At 37.2% G+C, this 17,892-nt stretch overlaps 2 protein-coding genes across 2 annotated transcripts; both read right to left on the minus strand.

The window, feature by feature from the left end:
- Positions 1–2,665: 2,665 nt before the first annotated feature.
- Positions 2,666–4,882, minus strand: LOC129923895 (uncharacterized). The gene is made up of 2 exons (XM_056016804.1): positions 4,550–4,882; positions 2,666–4,149 (listed from the first exon to the last, which is right to left on the minus strand). The coding sequence occupies exon 2, from the start codon at positions 4,046–4,048 to the stop codon at positions 2,966–2,968; it is 1,083 nt and encodes a 360-aa protein (XP_055872779.1). The 5' UTR covers positions 4,049–4,149; positions 4,550–4,882; the 3' UTR covers positions 2,666–2,965.
- Positions 4,883–10,039: 5,157 nt separating this feature from the next.
- Positions 10,040–17,631, minus strand: LOC129923982 (probable G-protein coupled receptor B0563.6). Its single transcript, XM_056017462.1, has 2 exons — positions 17,571–17,631; positions 10,040–11,242 (listed from the first exon to the last, which is right to left on the minus strand). Exon 2 carries the CDS (start codon positions 11,164–11,166, stop codon positions 10,090–10,092), a length of 1,077 nt encoding a protein of 358 aa, XP_055873437.1. The 5' UTR covers positions 11,167–11,242; positions 17,571–17,631; the 3' UTR covers positions 10,040–10,089.
- Positions 17,632–17,892: the final 261 nt, after the last annotated feature.

Here is a 17,892-nt window from a genome sequence, read left to right on the forward strand (position 1 = left end):
AAAGCAAGTAATGAAAATATTTCCAATCGCATAAATTTAGTCTAGACTTCTCTACGTCATTTAACATTGCTCCTGCAAGAGATATAGAAAATCATAGCTGTCTGGGTTCTAGATTATCATCGCCGACTTCGTTCTATATTACCATATCTTCTGGGATCTAGATTATCATAGCTGTCTGGAATTTACATTATCATAACTATCTAGGATAGGCTTAATATTATCATTATTGTCTGGAGTTTACATTATCATAGTTATCTGGTATTGAGATTGTCATTGCTGTTATGGACTGGGATTATCATTGCTGTCTGGGATTGAGATTATCCTAGCCTAGAATAATGTCTGACCTCCTTCTCCCCCCCCCCCCCCCAAGGCATCCAAGCCACTGTGTCATTAGTGAGATTTATATGGGAGATTGCGCGGTTGGTTTGTCTGTGGTTAATTAATTTTTTTACAATAACTGAAATGTGTTTAGTTCATCTGTTCAATGTGATGCATAACATTTAATTGAAACGTTGGCTCAGCAAGTTGTAGGGTAAGACTTATCTTTCAATGAACACAACTAGCACGTAGAACAAACGTTGGCTCAGCAAGTTGTAGGGTAAGACTTATCTTTCAATGAACACAACTAGCACGTAGAACAAACGTTGGCTCAGCAAGTTGTAGGGTAAGACTTATCTTTCAATGAACACAACTAGCACGTAGAACAAACGTTGGCTCAGCAAGTTGTAGGGTAAGACTTATCTTTCAATGAACACAACTAGCACGTAGAACAAACGTTGGCTCAGCAAGTTGTAGGGTAAGACTTATCTTTCAATGAACACAACTAGCACGTAGAACAAACGTTGGCTCAGCAAGTTGTAAGGTAAGACTTATCTTTCAATGAACACAACTAGCACGTAGAACAAACGTTGGCTCAGCAAGTTGTAGGGTAAGACTTATCTTTCAATGAACACAACTAGCACGTAGAACAAACGTTGGCTCAGCAAGTTGTAGGGTAAGACTTATCTTTCAATGAACACAACTAGCACGTAGAACAAACGTTGGCTCAGCAAGTTGTAGGGTAAGACTTATCTTTCAATGAACACAACTAGCACGTAGAACAAACGTTGGCTCAGCAAGTTGTAGGGTAAGACTTATCTTTCAATGAACACAACTAGCACGTAGAACAAACGTTGGCTCAGCAAGTTGTAGGGTAAGACTTATCTTTCAATGAACACAACTAGCACGTAGAACAAACGTTGGCTCAGCAAGTTGTAGGGTAAGACTTATCTTTCAATGAACACAACTAGCACGTAGAACAAACGTTGGCTCAGCAAGTTGTAGGGTAAGACTTATCTTTCAATGAACACAACTAGCACGTAGAACAAACGTTGGCTCAGCAAGTTGTAGGGTAAGACTTATCTTTCAATGAACACAACTAGCACGTAGAACAAACGTTGGCTCAGCAAGTTGTAGGGTAAGACTTATCTTTCAATGAACACAACTAGCACGTAGAACAAACGTTGGCTCAGCAAGTTGTAGGGTAAGACTTATCTTTCAATGAAACCAACGAGTAAACTAAACTCCCGCCGAGCGCCCTTTGCTTCCAGTTCCCCTCCACCCGGCCAAGTCAGCCATATCGAGCTAGGCCTGCACACTGACCGGTGACGTGTCAACCTGTGGTCAGTGGAGAGTAAGGTCAGTACGTTAGTGCTCAGCTCTACAATGACGATTGGTCTCGGCTTAGATCAGTGGCTAGGAAAAAAAAATACAGACGTATTTTCAATAACTACAACAAAATTCTGGATTAAAAAAAAAAAAAAAAGCTTAAAGATTATACATGTACAATCTTTAGCACAAACAAAGGTCAAAATGGCGGTTAAGGGTTTATTATGATTGGGTATCTGGTCGTGTGGTTTGAGGTTCGGACTGTCGTTACGATAGTCCCGAGTTTAAATCCTACTCGCTGCCATCCCATGCCGCCCTACTGAAAGGTCACGTCAGGCACAAATGATATCCGAACACGATTATGTGCGTGTACTTATAAGTACTATTGTTGTCAAAGGAATGTTTGTTTGCCTTCGTTCTTGAATGATTTACCCAACAGTAAGCAATAATCTTATTTTGTTGTCGACTATTTGTTGCATTGTTAAAGAAGCGAAATTAAAATTTACTGGATTTGGTAAGTGTTGTACAATTAAGAACATCTATCAGTCTTTGGCAGCCGGACAGACTAATGAAATAATAGTTACATATCAATCATTCTGAACATCTCGCACAGATTATCTGATATCATACTGTTTAAAGAAAAGTTAAGATGGATATTTCATAGCCACCTTGAATAAGGGAAGCTACTTGAGATAATGGAAATGTTTTCTAAATATATCCCATAGCTAGAATAATCTGGCATTTCATAATACTGAATACTAAATAAGTAAAACATAAAAATTATTGGAACTTCATATTCGTAAAAACAATTTTGTTTAGTTCTTGTAAACTTTTAAATGTTAAGTTTATCAACTAATTGTGTACTTTTTAGTGTATTTTACGAAACGTTGCATTGTTTCTTTGGTCTTTACAAACCATATAATTTATCAAGAGACCGCCATCTGTCTGTTTAGGACATTATGAAACTGAATAATTCTGTTCTGAATATTTCCAGCCATTAACATTGATGAAAAAAAAAGAGAATAAAAATAATAGAAACATTTTTGTGTTGTTTTTTTTTCAGTAATGTGAATCTTATCCTTGATAATATTTATTTATTTATATTGCTCCTCATCCTTGATTAAAGATTAACATCATCTTGATGCTTAAGAAGAATTTGCAGACAGAGAAAGCGATGGGAAGACAACATAAAGAATGTACGGGCCTGTCATTGAAAGATATACTACTCAAAGTAAAAGACAAAGAGGAATAGTCGAAAGATCATGTTCCAACAGACTAAAGGAAAGAAAACGAAGAAGCCGAAGTCAACCAGCAGAATCTAGGTCTCATCGTCACGATGTTTTGTTAATTTTATTTCTATTCCGAAAATGCCACAAAATATGTTGAAAAATCGCCTATTTGTTGCAATATAAATAAAGAGGCTGCTTGAAGAGTTGATTTGCATTAAAAGTACTCGAATTTCTCGCCTCAGGTAGAAATATATGACTTCTTCCTCTATTTCGTTATCCAGCTGGGCAATGATTGTTACTGCCGATGTTGAGATGACAAAAAAGAAACATGTCATCATCAGCGTCCTGGTCGTCCTTGGAGACCAGGACATCTTCTGGGAAGAAGTTAGCATTTTTCTCTTCTTCATTTCAATATTAACCTTAACAGCCAAGACAATGCTGCCGATTGTGACAAAAATCAAAGGAAGAGTATTAGAAAAGGTTTGATTCACGTTCGCGTCAAACTTGCCAAGAATAAATATATTTTGGACTAAAAAATCTGAAGGAATAGGACTCATATAAGTGATATTTTGGGATATATCTACAAAGCCAATGTTGAAATTGGATGGTAATAACATCGCCCACGGCAACCATATTAGAAATGCACACACAACTAGGACAATGGTTCTTTTTCTGTTTATAATTCTTGCAAATGTCAAGGGTTTAAACACTGCCACGAGCCTTTCAAAGGTAATTAAAACTGGAAACATTGGGCTGCAGTATTCACCCAAAGCGTGAAAATATTGCATCCCAATCAAAGAATAAAATAGAAAATAGTTGACCTCAGCGCTGTAGTGAAATCCACACATTACATCATCAGGTCCGAACCAATATAGAATGGCTCCGTAATTTATGGACCTGAATAAGTTCAGTGTGTCCGCAATGACCAGACTAAAAAGTAGTATGTTAGAAGGCTTGTGAAGACCACTGAGTCTCAGTATCAGTAGACTTATAATGTTTGCTGTGATGCCTAGAATGGAAACGGTCGGCTTGACAAAACACATCAAAACAAAGTATATGTATATTTGTTCTAATAAGGTGGTCGGGTCGTCACAGAGGTAGTAATACTCCACTGGCGTTGTTTCGCCATAACTTGCTATTCCACTGTCGGTGATGCTCATGGTAGCATTCATGGTCGATGTCGTCAAGAATTAGAATAAAGTATTGATATTGGTTTTTTTTTAAAATTAAGTTTCACACTAGATCTAGTTGAATTTACTTGACAAGTTGAAACCTGAAACGAGAAAGAAAAATGAATAGAGTTTATGAAATACACAAACCAGTGAAATCTAAACGTAAACGATGGACAGACAGACAGACAGAGAACTGCATAAATATGAGGCCCATTACAACATTTGTATATTGGATCTAACATGAATCCCTAACAATATTGCCAAAGATGTAACATGAACCAGTGGTTCAAGTTGCTTAATACTTAATATATTTTATTTTTTTTCAAAAGTTGTCAACAAAAATCTAGCAAGATTACTGGGAAGAAACTTCACTCACCAATTCATGAGTGGTTCTAAATCTTGCAGTATTTCCGTCATTTTGTGTAATTTTGCTTCGCCAAACAAGACACGAATGAGGAACATATTTTAGAAGTAAACAAATGAAAACAAATAATTACTTACCTAAGGAAATTTTCTTTTATCTTCGCAAACGTATGTAAACCAAGTGAGTCCAGTCAGTGTTTGGTATTCAGCAACATAGAGTAGTTTCCTTAACACTAACGTATGTAAACCAAGTGAGGCCACTCTTTATTCGATCCGAATGTATGGTTTTCACAACACGGAGTGGATTTCATGAAATATTGCTGTCTCATAGTTGGACCTGGTCCATACAATAAGCCTCTCCTCCTAAGTATTAACATTGAATAGGTTAAAGGTTACCATATAGCGTGTAGTGTCTCATTTACGTCACATTGGCTTTTCAGTTAGGCTTCCTATATGTGGCGATGTGGTACATATGCTTAATTAGTTCAGTAAGCCTATTTATTATGTTTTTATGTATAAATTTAAAAAAAATGCATTGAAAAGATACGATTTACTTTTTAAGTCTGTGCATCCAATGTAAAACACCAACGCATCTTGATAACTGCCATCACTTTAGGTCTGCAATTAACTCAGGTATTTACTTTCTTCAATAGGTCAAGTCTTATCAGTTGTTTTTTTCTCTCATTCCGAACTAACAATTTACAAAAATCAATTAAAACAAAATCATTCAAAATAAATACAGTAAAGTGCTTTTATCATTATTCTCTGTCCTACAAAATCTCGTTAAGCTCTAGACGTAGCTTTGCTCTAGAAAGTATCAAAGGAGTTGAAGTTGGGCTCAAGTGCCTCTAGCCTCCAAAACCCAGCAGTCATAGGGATTTCACTTCTAAAGAGCTTGCCCATGGCCAGCAATTATCTCAACGAGTCAAATCGCGATTTTTTTTCCCCGGAAGAAAAAGGTGATTAGCCGATGAAACAAGAGTCATGTGACCTTTGGTATACTAGCGTGAAGTAGGATGTTGAAGTTTTGAAAAGTAGATTTAATTGAGCTTTGTTTTTCCATGGTCTCATCCACGTCACGTGGTACACTTTGTAGATCCTTAATTGACGGCTTGACACGTGACAAATAGTTATTTCTAATTAAACGCCATGTTAAAATAGGCATAACTGTTGTTGTTGTTTTTCTGTTCTCCATTCTTGATGCCATTTGCTTAACAATAAACCGACAAAGGTTGTTTGTTTTTTTTTGGTGACTTGAACATTCGCAGAAACCACAAAGAAACGCCATTTTCTGAGTCTAGTTTGTTTTGTTTGTTACAAAAATAAATTACTACTCTATGTTCCAATAACACACAAGACATTCTTAGTTTAGTTGAAATTGAAACAAAAAGATGAAAAATGACCAGTATTGGGATCGAACCTACGTTCTTAGCGAGACGCTCTGTTAATTGAGCTTTTTTTTTTTTGTATGCAGTTATTTACGCTATAGAACTTCTTCCCACAAAAAAACAGGTTTGGACCGGATCAAAGAATAACTTAAGGGATATCAGCTTCAGTGTGGTCATAACAATTAGCAACGTTAGCATCTTGCAGTCATACTTTGAACTCACTGAAAGCTTGCGTTGAAACAACTAGAACAGTCGACACACTTTATCTGCAAGGGACGCACACAGCTCTGCATGAAGGACGACCGGGACAAGGATTTGAAAGAGAGAGAGCTGGTTCGTGTGCGGCATTAGGGCTGTCCTTGTAGGGCGACATTAAAACTCACTGCCCGCTTCCTTTTACGTTCTCTAAGGGAGTTATTCTCAGTGTGGTCCGTTACGAATCGGGTTTCTGATCGTACACATATAAAGGTCCAATACAAAATCATAAAGCAATTTAAAAAAAAATGGAATTTTTAAAAACGTATCTTCTGTGCATCCACTTGCTGGTTTAATAGTGGTTGTTGTTTTTATATCCTACATAGAAATGTAATAGCCGTACTAAGTAGAAACAGCCGAAGTATGAACTAAAAAATCTATTATTCAAACGACTAGGTTTTGTGCAATACTCACAATTAGGACGTTTTGGCCCACAAGAAAGAAATCATTCAATGCATTGTTTATAGCTAAAACATCTGAAGGGATTGGACTCCTATAAGTGATATTTCGGGATACATCTACTAATCCAATGCTGTCATTGGATGGTAATAACACCGTCCACGGCAATCAGATAACTCTTTTCAACAACAGTTATCTTTGCTTGTTCTAAACATCACAGCTGCTAAAAGAATTTGGTTCTTCAACATTTTTCAATATATATTGACTCTCTACATGAAGTTTCTTTTTTATCTATGGCCAGAACAGATGGCAGGTTTCAAGGGATTTTGCGTACTGTGGATTCGATTAAGGCTATTTCATTTTAATGTCAATATGACATCGTTGTTATGGTTACTCGTTGTGCCATCTTATGTTGTCATTCGATTGAGACTTTGTTTTGATCAGAGTAATGTCATGATTGTCTACGCTTACTTTTCCTATATCTGACAACTTGTATGGAGGATGTAAGGCATGTCGACGAGAATGAATGCGGGGTAGACGGATAATATCGTCATTTCAAATCTGAACATTTGTGCATTTAGAATCAAACTATACGCATGGACCTAGAAGGTGTGTATGTGGGGGGGGGGGGTCAAATTCCTAAGCAAAAAAAAAATTACACAGTGATCTGAGTCTATTGATTGTCCCTACTAATATCGTCAATCTACGGGAATTTTTGCACATTTCAGAAGACTAGTAGGATTGTGCAATGGAAATCCCCCACTAAAAAGCTTTTCTGAAGCTCAGAATACAGGAAAACGTGATACACAATGGAAATATAAGATTTACAAAATTTAACTATAAAACAAAAATACAGAATCATAATTTATGCAACAAGACATTTTATGAAATGTTCATATACTCCTCTAAGAAAAATATAAGAACGTAGAACAAAATAAACAAACAAACAATAACTCGTAATGTTGTAGTTTTGATGCGCTTTCACGCCGCTTTCACATTACACCGTGACGTACAAATGGTCGCCTTGGAGCTTCATACACGACTAAATGTACTCTTTTTTTTTTTTTTTGTTGTTGTGCGAAATGAAACAAATCACAATTCAGCATTTTGTAATGAAACTGACAAGCAAAATAAAAAAAAAAAGTTTAAAAAAAAAAGATTATGCAAGATATGTAAGAACTGTACATTTACATCCATATCTATCGCTACTCTAATATGTATTTCACTTTTTATTATATCAAACTAAATTAAGTAATTACCACTAATTGATTAATTAATTAATTAATTTTGGACTGATTCGTGTTTTGCTAGGAACAATGAATAGTTGTGCAAAGTTTCAATTTGATTCGAGAATGGGAAGTTGGAGAAATAACGTGTACAAAATGTGTACCAGACAGACGGAGCGAGTTGATAGAAGCTTGGTTAAGATGTAACACAAGTACTTTATACTATTTAGTTGGAAACCGTGATCTTTCAATATGGCATTGACATTGTTTTTTTTTGTTGTTTTTTTTTTTTGTCCATTAATTTCAATCTTCCTGTTTTTATTTTTTAAGTTTCTCTTTAGTTTTTCTTATATAGCCCCACCATTCTTCATGTCGCTTTCTCTTCTTTTAATAAGATACTGTATTTTATTACTTTAAGAGTTTAAACCGGATTTCAAATATCAATTGTAAATAAAGAGGAGATTACTGCTTGAAAAAATGCATCGTGCAAATCTAAAAATGCACTAGAAAAAACTAAAAGCAAGATTGCAAAGACAGTTTGTGTGGAAACACAAACTCAAAATCGGCCCCCGAAGTGGTCCACCCAGTCAGGCTTCAATATTTTCAGAAAGAACATCCAAATGAAATTATATCAAAGACAAACGAAAGATAAGAATGGAGAAAGAAGGTTGACAGATCTTGTGTAGTGCCCCAACGGTACAGCAGATCAAAGGTTAGATGTGAACCTGAGCTAACTAGTTCCCCTTTCAGACCTTGTGGTCTATAGGGCAGATGATGTAAAGTTCATCTGTTTTTGTGGCCTAAGGTTAACGAGGGTGTCATGCAGCCAGCACAACGAACAACCGCCTTTACTTTTACCCAACTAATGTCAGGTAGCCATTAGAGCTGAGTGGACTCAGAGGCGCCTAAGGATTCCGAAGTTGAAAATCCCAGTCTTCACCAGGATTCGAACCCGGGGCCCCCGGTTCGGAAGCCAAGCGCTTTACCGCTCAGCTACCGCGCCTCTCCTGGCCTAACTGAAGTCTTATAATTGATGTAATTGTTTTGAAAAGGCTCAATCTCTTATTCGAATGCTCAAAAAAAAAAAAATAATAATTTTCGCAATAAAAAAAAAGTTCACGAAAATAAAGTTTACAAGATTACTATTCGTTTCAATTTAGTTCTTCTTTATAATGCATACTAATTAGCTTTTTCTCTTTAAAAAACTGCTTGCATAACTGATTTTAAAAATTTGATTTTTCGCTTTCAGAAAAAAAAAGTAGACGTTGCATCAGAACTTTGAATTGTCTAAAATATTGTGATGTCGCATTTTCAATATCTTTTCTAGTTTACGAGATCTAAACGGGACGGACGGACAGACGGACAGACATTTCGCACAAAACTAATAGCGTCTTGTCCCCTTTCGGGGGCCGCTAAAAATGATTTAAAACTCTCCAACATGTAAAATGAGCAGAAGAACTAAAAAACAATTGTATCAATTAGTTTGGACATAGACTATAATACTATATATTACATGGACTGCCAACTCTGCGCACTAAGCCTATATTTTTCAATAAATAAGTCCCGTTCACCGAGGCGTCCTTGGTTGCATGACACATTGATGATATATAGTCTATGGTTTGGATCAGTCCTGTAATTACATTTGTAATAGATCTAGACTAACAATAATACATCTGTGCAATAAGAAATATTTTACCAGCTTTCTCAAAAACGGTATGATCCTTTCACTTGTCTGGACCATTTGGGAAAAAAGGGGGGGGGGAAAGAGTTTTTTTTGGGAATTTAACTGTAATCGTTTTTTTTTTCAGTGGTTGGGGGGGGGATGGAGGAACGAACAGTATTCGACCTCATGACTCAAGGCTCCTAAAGCCAACATACTAAGTAACTAACTACTCATCTAGTGTGGTGAGGTGTTTCAAACTTACTCTAAAGCGGCGACCTATAAAGGGAACTCATTCAGCTTATACCAACACTTCAGTCAAATAGACCTACAATATCTTTCCCTTGTTTGAGGTACCAAACAAAATAATTAATTACCAATAGTTAACTTATTGGTTAGGTTTTTTTTTTTTTGTTTTTTTTTTTTTTATTGATTCTTGTTTTGTCAGGTAAAAGAAATAATTGTGCAAAATTTCAGTTTGATCCGAGATTGTGTGTTGGAGAAATAACGTGTAAAAATTTTTTTACTAGACAGAGTGAGTTGATATAAGTTTTGTATCACCGTTTGTAACAGGCATCATGACTAGATTGAAATGAAATGAGTAGGACGTAATTATCTTTTTGTTATGTAGGCCTAACCATCTGTAATCTATAAGATAAGAGGTAACTAACATATTTTATTAGTTTCTATGTAGGTTGACGTAAAAGTACTTATAATAATTATGGGCAAACCCTTCGGTAAGCATACATTCTAGATACCGTCCTCAGGAGGTTTTATTAATTTCAAAGCTATTCCAAACATGGAACAAAATATGTCAAAAAATCGTCTATTTGATGCGATGTAAATAAATAGACTACTGGAAGAATTGATTTGCAGTAAAAGTATTCTGACTTCACGCCTGACGTAATACGACGCGACGTCTTCAATTAAGCTGTTATCCATCTGCGTCATGATTGTGCCTGTTGCTGTTGAGATAACAAAAATGAAACATGTCAACATGAGCGTTCTGGTTGTCCTTGGAGACCAGGACATCTTCTGTGAAGAAGTTAAGCTTCTTCTCTTCTTCAGTGCGACACTAACCTTTATACCAAGGACGATGTTGCCAAATGTGACAAAAATCAAGGGCAGAGTGTTCGAAAATGTTTGATTCACATTCGTGTCGTACATGTTTAGAATAAGTATATTGCTGAAAAACCATTTTGAAAGAGCGGGACGCATATAAGTGACATTTTGAGACATAGGTGAAAAGCCAACCTCGTATAAAGATGGTAAAAAGAGTGTCCATGGCAACCATATAAGATATGCACACACCACTAAGACAATTGTTCGTCTCCTGTTTATAATTCTTGAAAATGTCAAGGGTTTAAAAACAGCTACAAGTCTTTCGAATGTAATTAAAACGGGAAACATGGTGTTGGACATTTCACCCCAAAGGTGAAAATATTGCATACCGATCATAGAATATAATAGAAAATAGTTGATGCCTTCGCTGTAGCGAAACCCACACATCACATCGTCCGGTCCAAACCAAAATAGAATGGCTCCGTAATTTATTGACCTGCCCAGACACAGTGTGTCGGCAATGACCAGACTAAAGAGAAGTATGTTGGAAGGTTTGTGCAGTCCGCTGAGTCTCAGTATCTGTAGACTTATAATGTTGGCCGTGATCCCCAGAATGGACATGGCTGGCTTGACAAAACACATCAAAACAAAATAAATGTTTATTTGTTCTAACATTCTGGACGGAACCCCACATATATAGTAATACTCCACTCGATTACTTGCTGTTCCATTGTTCATGTTGCTTATGGTAGTGACAGTGTTCATGGCCCGTACGTTAAGAAATTTAAAAGAAAACAAGTTTCCCACTAGTTTTAGTTGAAATTACTTAACAAGTTGAACTCTGAAACAAACAAAAAAAAAAGAGAGAATTAAGAAAGTTTATGTAACATATGTAACACACATGCTCGTTAGCTGCCTCAGTGATGATGACATGGAATGTTCTATAACGCTTTTACATTTTGAGCTCTTTATGTGACACTTGGACGGACAGACAGACCGACAGCTGAAAAATAAGGGCGGATTTATTTTTTTTTATAGTTGAAATTACATTTCAAATGCAAAGTTGTTGAAATGAATAACATAATTGAAGTTGTTTTTTTTTTTAATTATTATTTTAATAGATTATTATAATAATAAGACTTTTCTTCGAGTGAGTTGAAATTATTTAATGAGGCTTCGTGTTTTTACCAAAATGTTTGTTTGAATCTTGGACGCTGACTGCAGAACTAGTGATGCCACAGAAAGATCCTAGGTATCAAAAAACAAAGACCGCATCACAAACGAAGAGATTAGAAACAGGATTACAATGATTATTGGGTGCCACCATGACCTGTTGACTGATGTCAAAAGAACACAAACTAAAATTTAAGGCCATATCACAAGGTCATAAAGGCTCGCAATGATCTTCCTTCAGAGAACAGTACCAGGAAAACAGAAGAAGAGGAAGACAGATAAAGCAATGGGAAGACATCATCAAATAATGGACGGGCCTGTCACTAAAAGGGATTCAATCCCAGGCCAAAGTCAGAGAGGAATGGAGGAAGACGGTCAACATGTCATGTGTAGTGTTTTCAACCGACTAAGGCAGGGGTTCTCAACCTGTGGGTCGCGACCCCCTTAGGGGCCAGGGGTCGCCAGAGACCATCGAAAAAATGAATAGTTTTGTCTATTCTTCTATTGCTGTGTGTCTGAGCGGAGGGGGTGGGGTCGCGGCAGAGTGTGGGATTGTAAAGAGGGGTCGCCGAGCTAAAAAGGTTGAGAACCGCTGGACTAAGGGATAGGTAAAGGTAAAGGTGAAGATGAGCTACTAATTTAATTCACATCAATTTTTCTAATAGAAATTCCCGAGCCCTAACTCCTCAATTGTTTCGAAATTAAGTCTTGAAATATTTATGTGAATGCGTTGAAAAGTCCATTCTAAATACAATTTATATTACAATGTCTGCGTGTTTATAAGCTAGGCTAGTAATTATCTTCATTTTTGAAGTGACGTCTGTAATATACAAGATAAGAAGGTTAAGATAAGATATTGGTTTGATATCCTTTTTGTCATCGAAAACATATATAGGGCCTACTGTTAAATAGTACATTGATTCTAAAAAGAATTACACTTAGATATAAAGGCCCTGCTGAAATAAACGCATAGAGCTATTAATTGTTTTATTTTAGATTTTCATTCAATTATCTTACACATTTCGGGTAGATGGGCCGGTCTTAGGCCACTGCAACCTATGCGGCCCGCACTTTGATAGGCCACGCGCAAATTCTAGGTGTAAATTATTAAAATAAACCATCACTACTTATTATTAAAGGGTTTCTGGAATTCTCCTGAAATTGTAAAAGATACGAAAAAGTACAAAAAAAAACTCCTGAAATCAATAAAGTCTTCTGAAAACTGATGCAAATCTCCTTAAAAACTGTCAAATTGTCATTTCTGGGCGTTATTCAATATGGAAAACGCCAATCCTGCTAACAATTTTAAAAAAAAACGGCATTGTCAGCTTTCATTTAATTAAATATAATAATAAGGCGAATTTTAACCAAAACAAGAAGTTCAAATTCTTAATTTACTATAATAGTCTCTGGCATACAAATAGAGATCTAGATCTATCTCGACCTCTTAAAATAAAAACAAAAGCGATAATTTGCTAGTTGATAGTGAATCTAAAAGGCAGATCTGAATGTTTATCAGCGTTTTGTTGAAAAACTACTATCTACTGTGGATGGCTCGTAAAGCTAATTCGACAGTGATTTTGTACTTAGTAAAGTATGAAGAAAATGCAAAAACGAAATTTTTTCTAATAGAAAATCTTAATTTTCACTTATTATCCTTATCACAACCAAGAATAGACCCCGCGCAAACCATTTCGCACAGGGCCCCTTGTTGGGTAGTAGATTTACGTCCAAACCACCAGAAAGAAAAGGCTCCAATTCGAGACCATCGTTTCAACAGTCCGTAAGCATACTATCTGTTACTTAATGCTAAACTAATGTCATGTATATCATGGATTAAGATTTGCTCTTTTTTTTGTGCAAATCTTATACGAACTCACTCTTTCTATCTGTCTGTCTGGGAGGATTCTTTCAGACTTTTTTTTCTCCCACTTCCCATTCTCGGAGTAAATTGAAATTTTACTCAATTATTCATTGTCGATGACAACACATGAATCAATTAAAAAATAAAGCTATTAGTTAATCAAATAGCGGCAATTAATTAATTTTGCTTTATATGGGAAAAGGGAGGTAAACCTAGCAGCATTGATATACAATATATATATATATATGGCAGTGATAAGTGTTGGTTTTTTTTTTTGGCTTGTTTAAAATTGGATCTTTTAAATAAGGTAATAATAAGGTTGAGCTTCAGACACCTGGACTATTATGACAGAAAGGAGGAGAAAGCCTTATAGAGGACTAAAAAAGTTGACTCTGGCTTACAATTTATTTGATGAAATGTGTCAGTAAATCATAGGCTGTAAATCAACTAGGCTATATAAGGGCATCTTCTTTTTCTTCCTTGTTCTCATTATTATGTTGGAGCGTTTAGAAGACTAGACCAATATACGAGATGAACTGTGCGGTGGTTTCCAAATCAGGGAGCTGTCCATAAAGTTTTCTTTCTATTGTGGTGTTTTGGGGCCAGTGTCTTGTTCGGACCTCTTAATAAAGAATGCAATTTTGAAGGATATGGTCAGCACTCTGACACTCCACATGGGCAGTTTTCGCCATTCCAATTTTTCTAATTTCAAACTATGAATGAAATATGTAAAAAAAAAATTGCTTTTATTTTTGTCGAACTTCAGATTTCATATTGTTGAAAAAGAAAACAAATTAAAAATTCGCCTTTTTTTGGGAAAAAAAGGGGGGGAGGGGGCTTTATTTTTAGCGGCTAACAAAATGAAAAAGGGCATTGTATTTTTGTGTGGTTTGTCTGGCCGGCCGTCCGTCTATCTGTCACGTTCTAAATGTCTTTTACGGATATTTAAAAGCTTAATTTCAAGACATTCTGTTGTAGTATCCATGGCACAAATGCGGTATTTTTTCTTTGATAACAAAAACATTTTGCTTTAATGAGCAAAATAAAAATGACGAATTAGTAGGCGGCCCTTGCGGTCAGTCGTATTCACACATTACGTCACACACAAGTATCGACAAAATTTGATACTATGAAACTATTGTTGTCATAGAGAGCCTTTGTAGGAAAAATATGTTTTTTTTATTTTTAATTCCAGCTTCTTGTTAAACTAATGTAGTAAAAGCTCAATCATTGTTAGATTTTTAAAACGATATAGCACCATGTGGCTAGTATTTGTTTTAAAGATGTACATAAATTGTCCAATTTATAGGAAAATCGTTAGAGCCGTTTTCGAAATATGCCGCCCCATTTCCCCCACTTCTAAAAAGAACCTTTCCTAAAGGAATGTATGGCTCTACTAGACCATCCCATTAATAGGCTTTTAGACCTAGATTGAGACGACGATACGCAAAATGTTTCTGAACATTAATTTATTCAACTCTTCAATAAATGTAATCTTGGTTCTATGATCTTAACGAAGTGCTACTGAATAAAGACATCCACAGCAGGATAGCCAAGGCAATGGGCATCATGTCACGGCAGCAGAAAAGAGTGTGGGACAATACCCTGGTGGCTAACAATACCAAAGCTCTAGTCTACCGAACCTGTATTATGAGCACTCTGCTATTTGGCAGTGAAACATGGTCAACCTACTCTTGGGTGATTATCTTAAACCTCCGATCCCTAAGGTTGACTTTTTAAAATAAGGTGGCAAGATAAAATAACCAATGAGGAAGTGCTGCGAAGAGCATTGTGCCAGGACATCCGATCTGTTATCAGCAGCAGACGCCTTGGCTGGTTTGGTCATGTTCACAGAATGCCACAAGGTCGACTCCCACAAGACATTCTGTGTGGTGATCTAATAGAAAGCAGGAGAGCCGCTGGTCGCCCACTTTTAAGGTATAAAATATAAGGTATAAGGTGCAAGCTGACATGAAGCTCTTCAAAATCGACACTAACAATTGGAAAACAAAAAAGAGGCACTGTATAGAGCAGGGGTCTCAAACTCATATCAGCATGTGGGCCACAGTGGAAAGTAGCAATCAGTTTTTTCATTAAATTTTACAAACACTACCGTCACTGCAGTTAAATGCTAAAATAAAGTTTTTATATAATTATTAATTACATTTATTGTAGTTTATACATGCACAGGCAGTTTAGTTTACTAATATAAGTTGACGTTGCCTCTGTCACTAATAAAAAAAAAAGCAGAAACTGTAGTCCCCCCCCCAAAAAAAAAAACTATAATTACTAGGCCTACTGCAGATGGCTCGTCTTTCTGGCGCTGTAGTTCAACCATTATGCTCTGTAGAAAAGATAAATGAGCCAGGTTTCCATCTGCCAGCTGAGTGGCCCACAAAGTCAGCTTGTATCTGAATGAATCAAACATCACGGTAATCAGCTGCTTTGTGCCCTGTATTTGTGAATTGATTGCATTGAGATGTTGCGTGATGTCAGTAAGAAAAGAAAGATCCGACAAAAACATTAGGTCACTGAGCTGAGGTATGTCTCTGTCTTTCATTGCCATGAGCAATGCTATTTCCCCTCTCAGTTCAAAAAATCTCTGCAGCACTTTTCCACGACTCAACCAACTTCCGTATGATACAGCAACTCTTCGTATTCCATTTCTAAATCAGCTAGACATGACACAAACTGTCTGTGGTTGAGACCCCGTGCACGTATGAAGTTCACCGTCTTCATAACATCCATCACGTTCTTCATTAGTAGACTTTTGCCACAGAGTGCTTCTTGGTGCAGAATTCAGTGTATGGCTGCAAAAGGTCCCGCCAAGCTGAGCTGAAACCGTTTCTCTACCATTAATCCAACAACACCAACCTTCTCTGAACACATTGCTGGTGCACCGTCCGTAGACACTGAAACAAGTTTTTCCCACTGTAGCCCACACCTGTCAATACAAGCTTCCAGTTCTTGAAACACGTCGCGTCCAGTCGTCGTTCCTTTCATTGCTAGTAAGTCCAATAGCTCTTCAACAATGTTTAAGTTTTCGTCGACCCCACGAATGAATACGGCACAGTATGCGGTGTCTGTTACACCAGTAGACTCGTCCAGTGCCATGGAATATGCTACAAAGTCTATTGCAGCGGCACTCAGTTACTGTTGAACATTTGTCGCAGACTCGGTGATCCTGCTTGCAACTGTGTTCGCAGACAAACTTATGCCCTCGAAGGGCTTCTTTTTCTCGGGGCAGATAATTTCACACGCCTGAAGCATACACTCTTTTACAAACTGGCCTTCAGTGAATGGTCGTGATGCCTTTGCTATCATCTCGCTAACACAGAATTGCTTTCACAGAATCTTGACACATGTACCCGATCCCTGCCCATTTCCCTTTCTTTCTCCTGTTTCGCTAGCCGCGTGGCTAATCACGCGTGGCCTGATTAGCCACGCGGCCAAACGGTCGGAGCAGTGATATAATGGTGGCCAGATTCTAGCCGCTATCGGCCAGCGGTAAGAATCAGGCCACCAGCTGAAAGCCTAAGCGGTCGGTGGGCGACAGTGACACCCCATTTACTGATTTGTGCAGTTGTAAATCATTTCACGGCTTATATGTGGCCATTGTAAATTTTATCTATTTTTTTTTTAATTCCCGGACATGGTCGCGGGCCACACAAAATAGTTTCATGTGGCCCGCGGGCCACGTGTTTGAGACCCCTGGTATAGAGCGACCATAGAGCAAGCATAGAGGAAAAGTCCTGGATTGCAGATGCTTTACACATCAGAAGAAGAAAGAAGGTTGAAAGTGCAACAGCTCTTGGTGATTACATATGTCCAACCTGTGACCGCAGCTGTGTATCAAGGATTGGCTGCCTGGTCGTGCGGTTTGCGCGCTGGACTGTTGTTCGGATTTATCGACGGTCGAGGGTTCAAACTCTGCCCGCTCCCATCCCCCGTCGTCCTGCGGGAGGTTTGGACTGGTAAGTAAACTATCTTCAACTCTGAAGGAACATCCGAAACATGTAAAACATTTTGGCCTTTGAAGTCACATGAGAAGTTGCAAAGGGAAAATATTTTTTCTCGAGACTAAAAGGCAACTTCTATAACAGTTTAGAAGAAAAAGATGTAGCCGTCTCACCTATCTCAAACACAATGACATCAGACTTACAAAATCGGCTGTCTTTGTCGTCGCTTGTCTTACAGGCAAGATCATAACTATGTGCAATGTTTATAATGACTGAATAGAGACATTAAACTCTTTAAGACGATGAGTTGCACACTTAAGTCTGAGCACTCAAATCTCTCACTACAAATCGTTGGATAAATCACGCTGTACTTTTGTGTCGGCCAATAACTTTGACAATTACTTTCTCCAATAAGTTTGTTTTTTTCTTGTCTAAATTCAAACTCTTCACAATTTTAATAAGTTTCATATGCATCTATTGAAATATAATACTTGA

Source organism: Biomphalaria glabrata, chromosome 18 (genome assembly GCF_947242115.1).
Source record: "Biomphalaria glabrata chromosome 18, xgBioGlab47.1, whole genome shotgun sequence".
NCBI lineage: Eukaryota > Metazoa > Mollusca > Gastropoda > Planorbidae > Biomphalaria > Biomphalaria glabrata.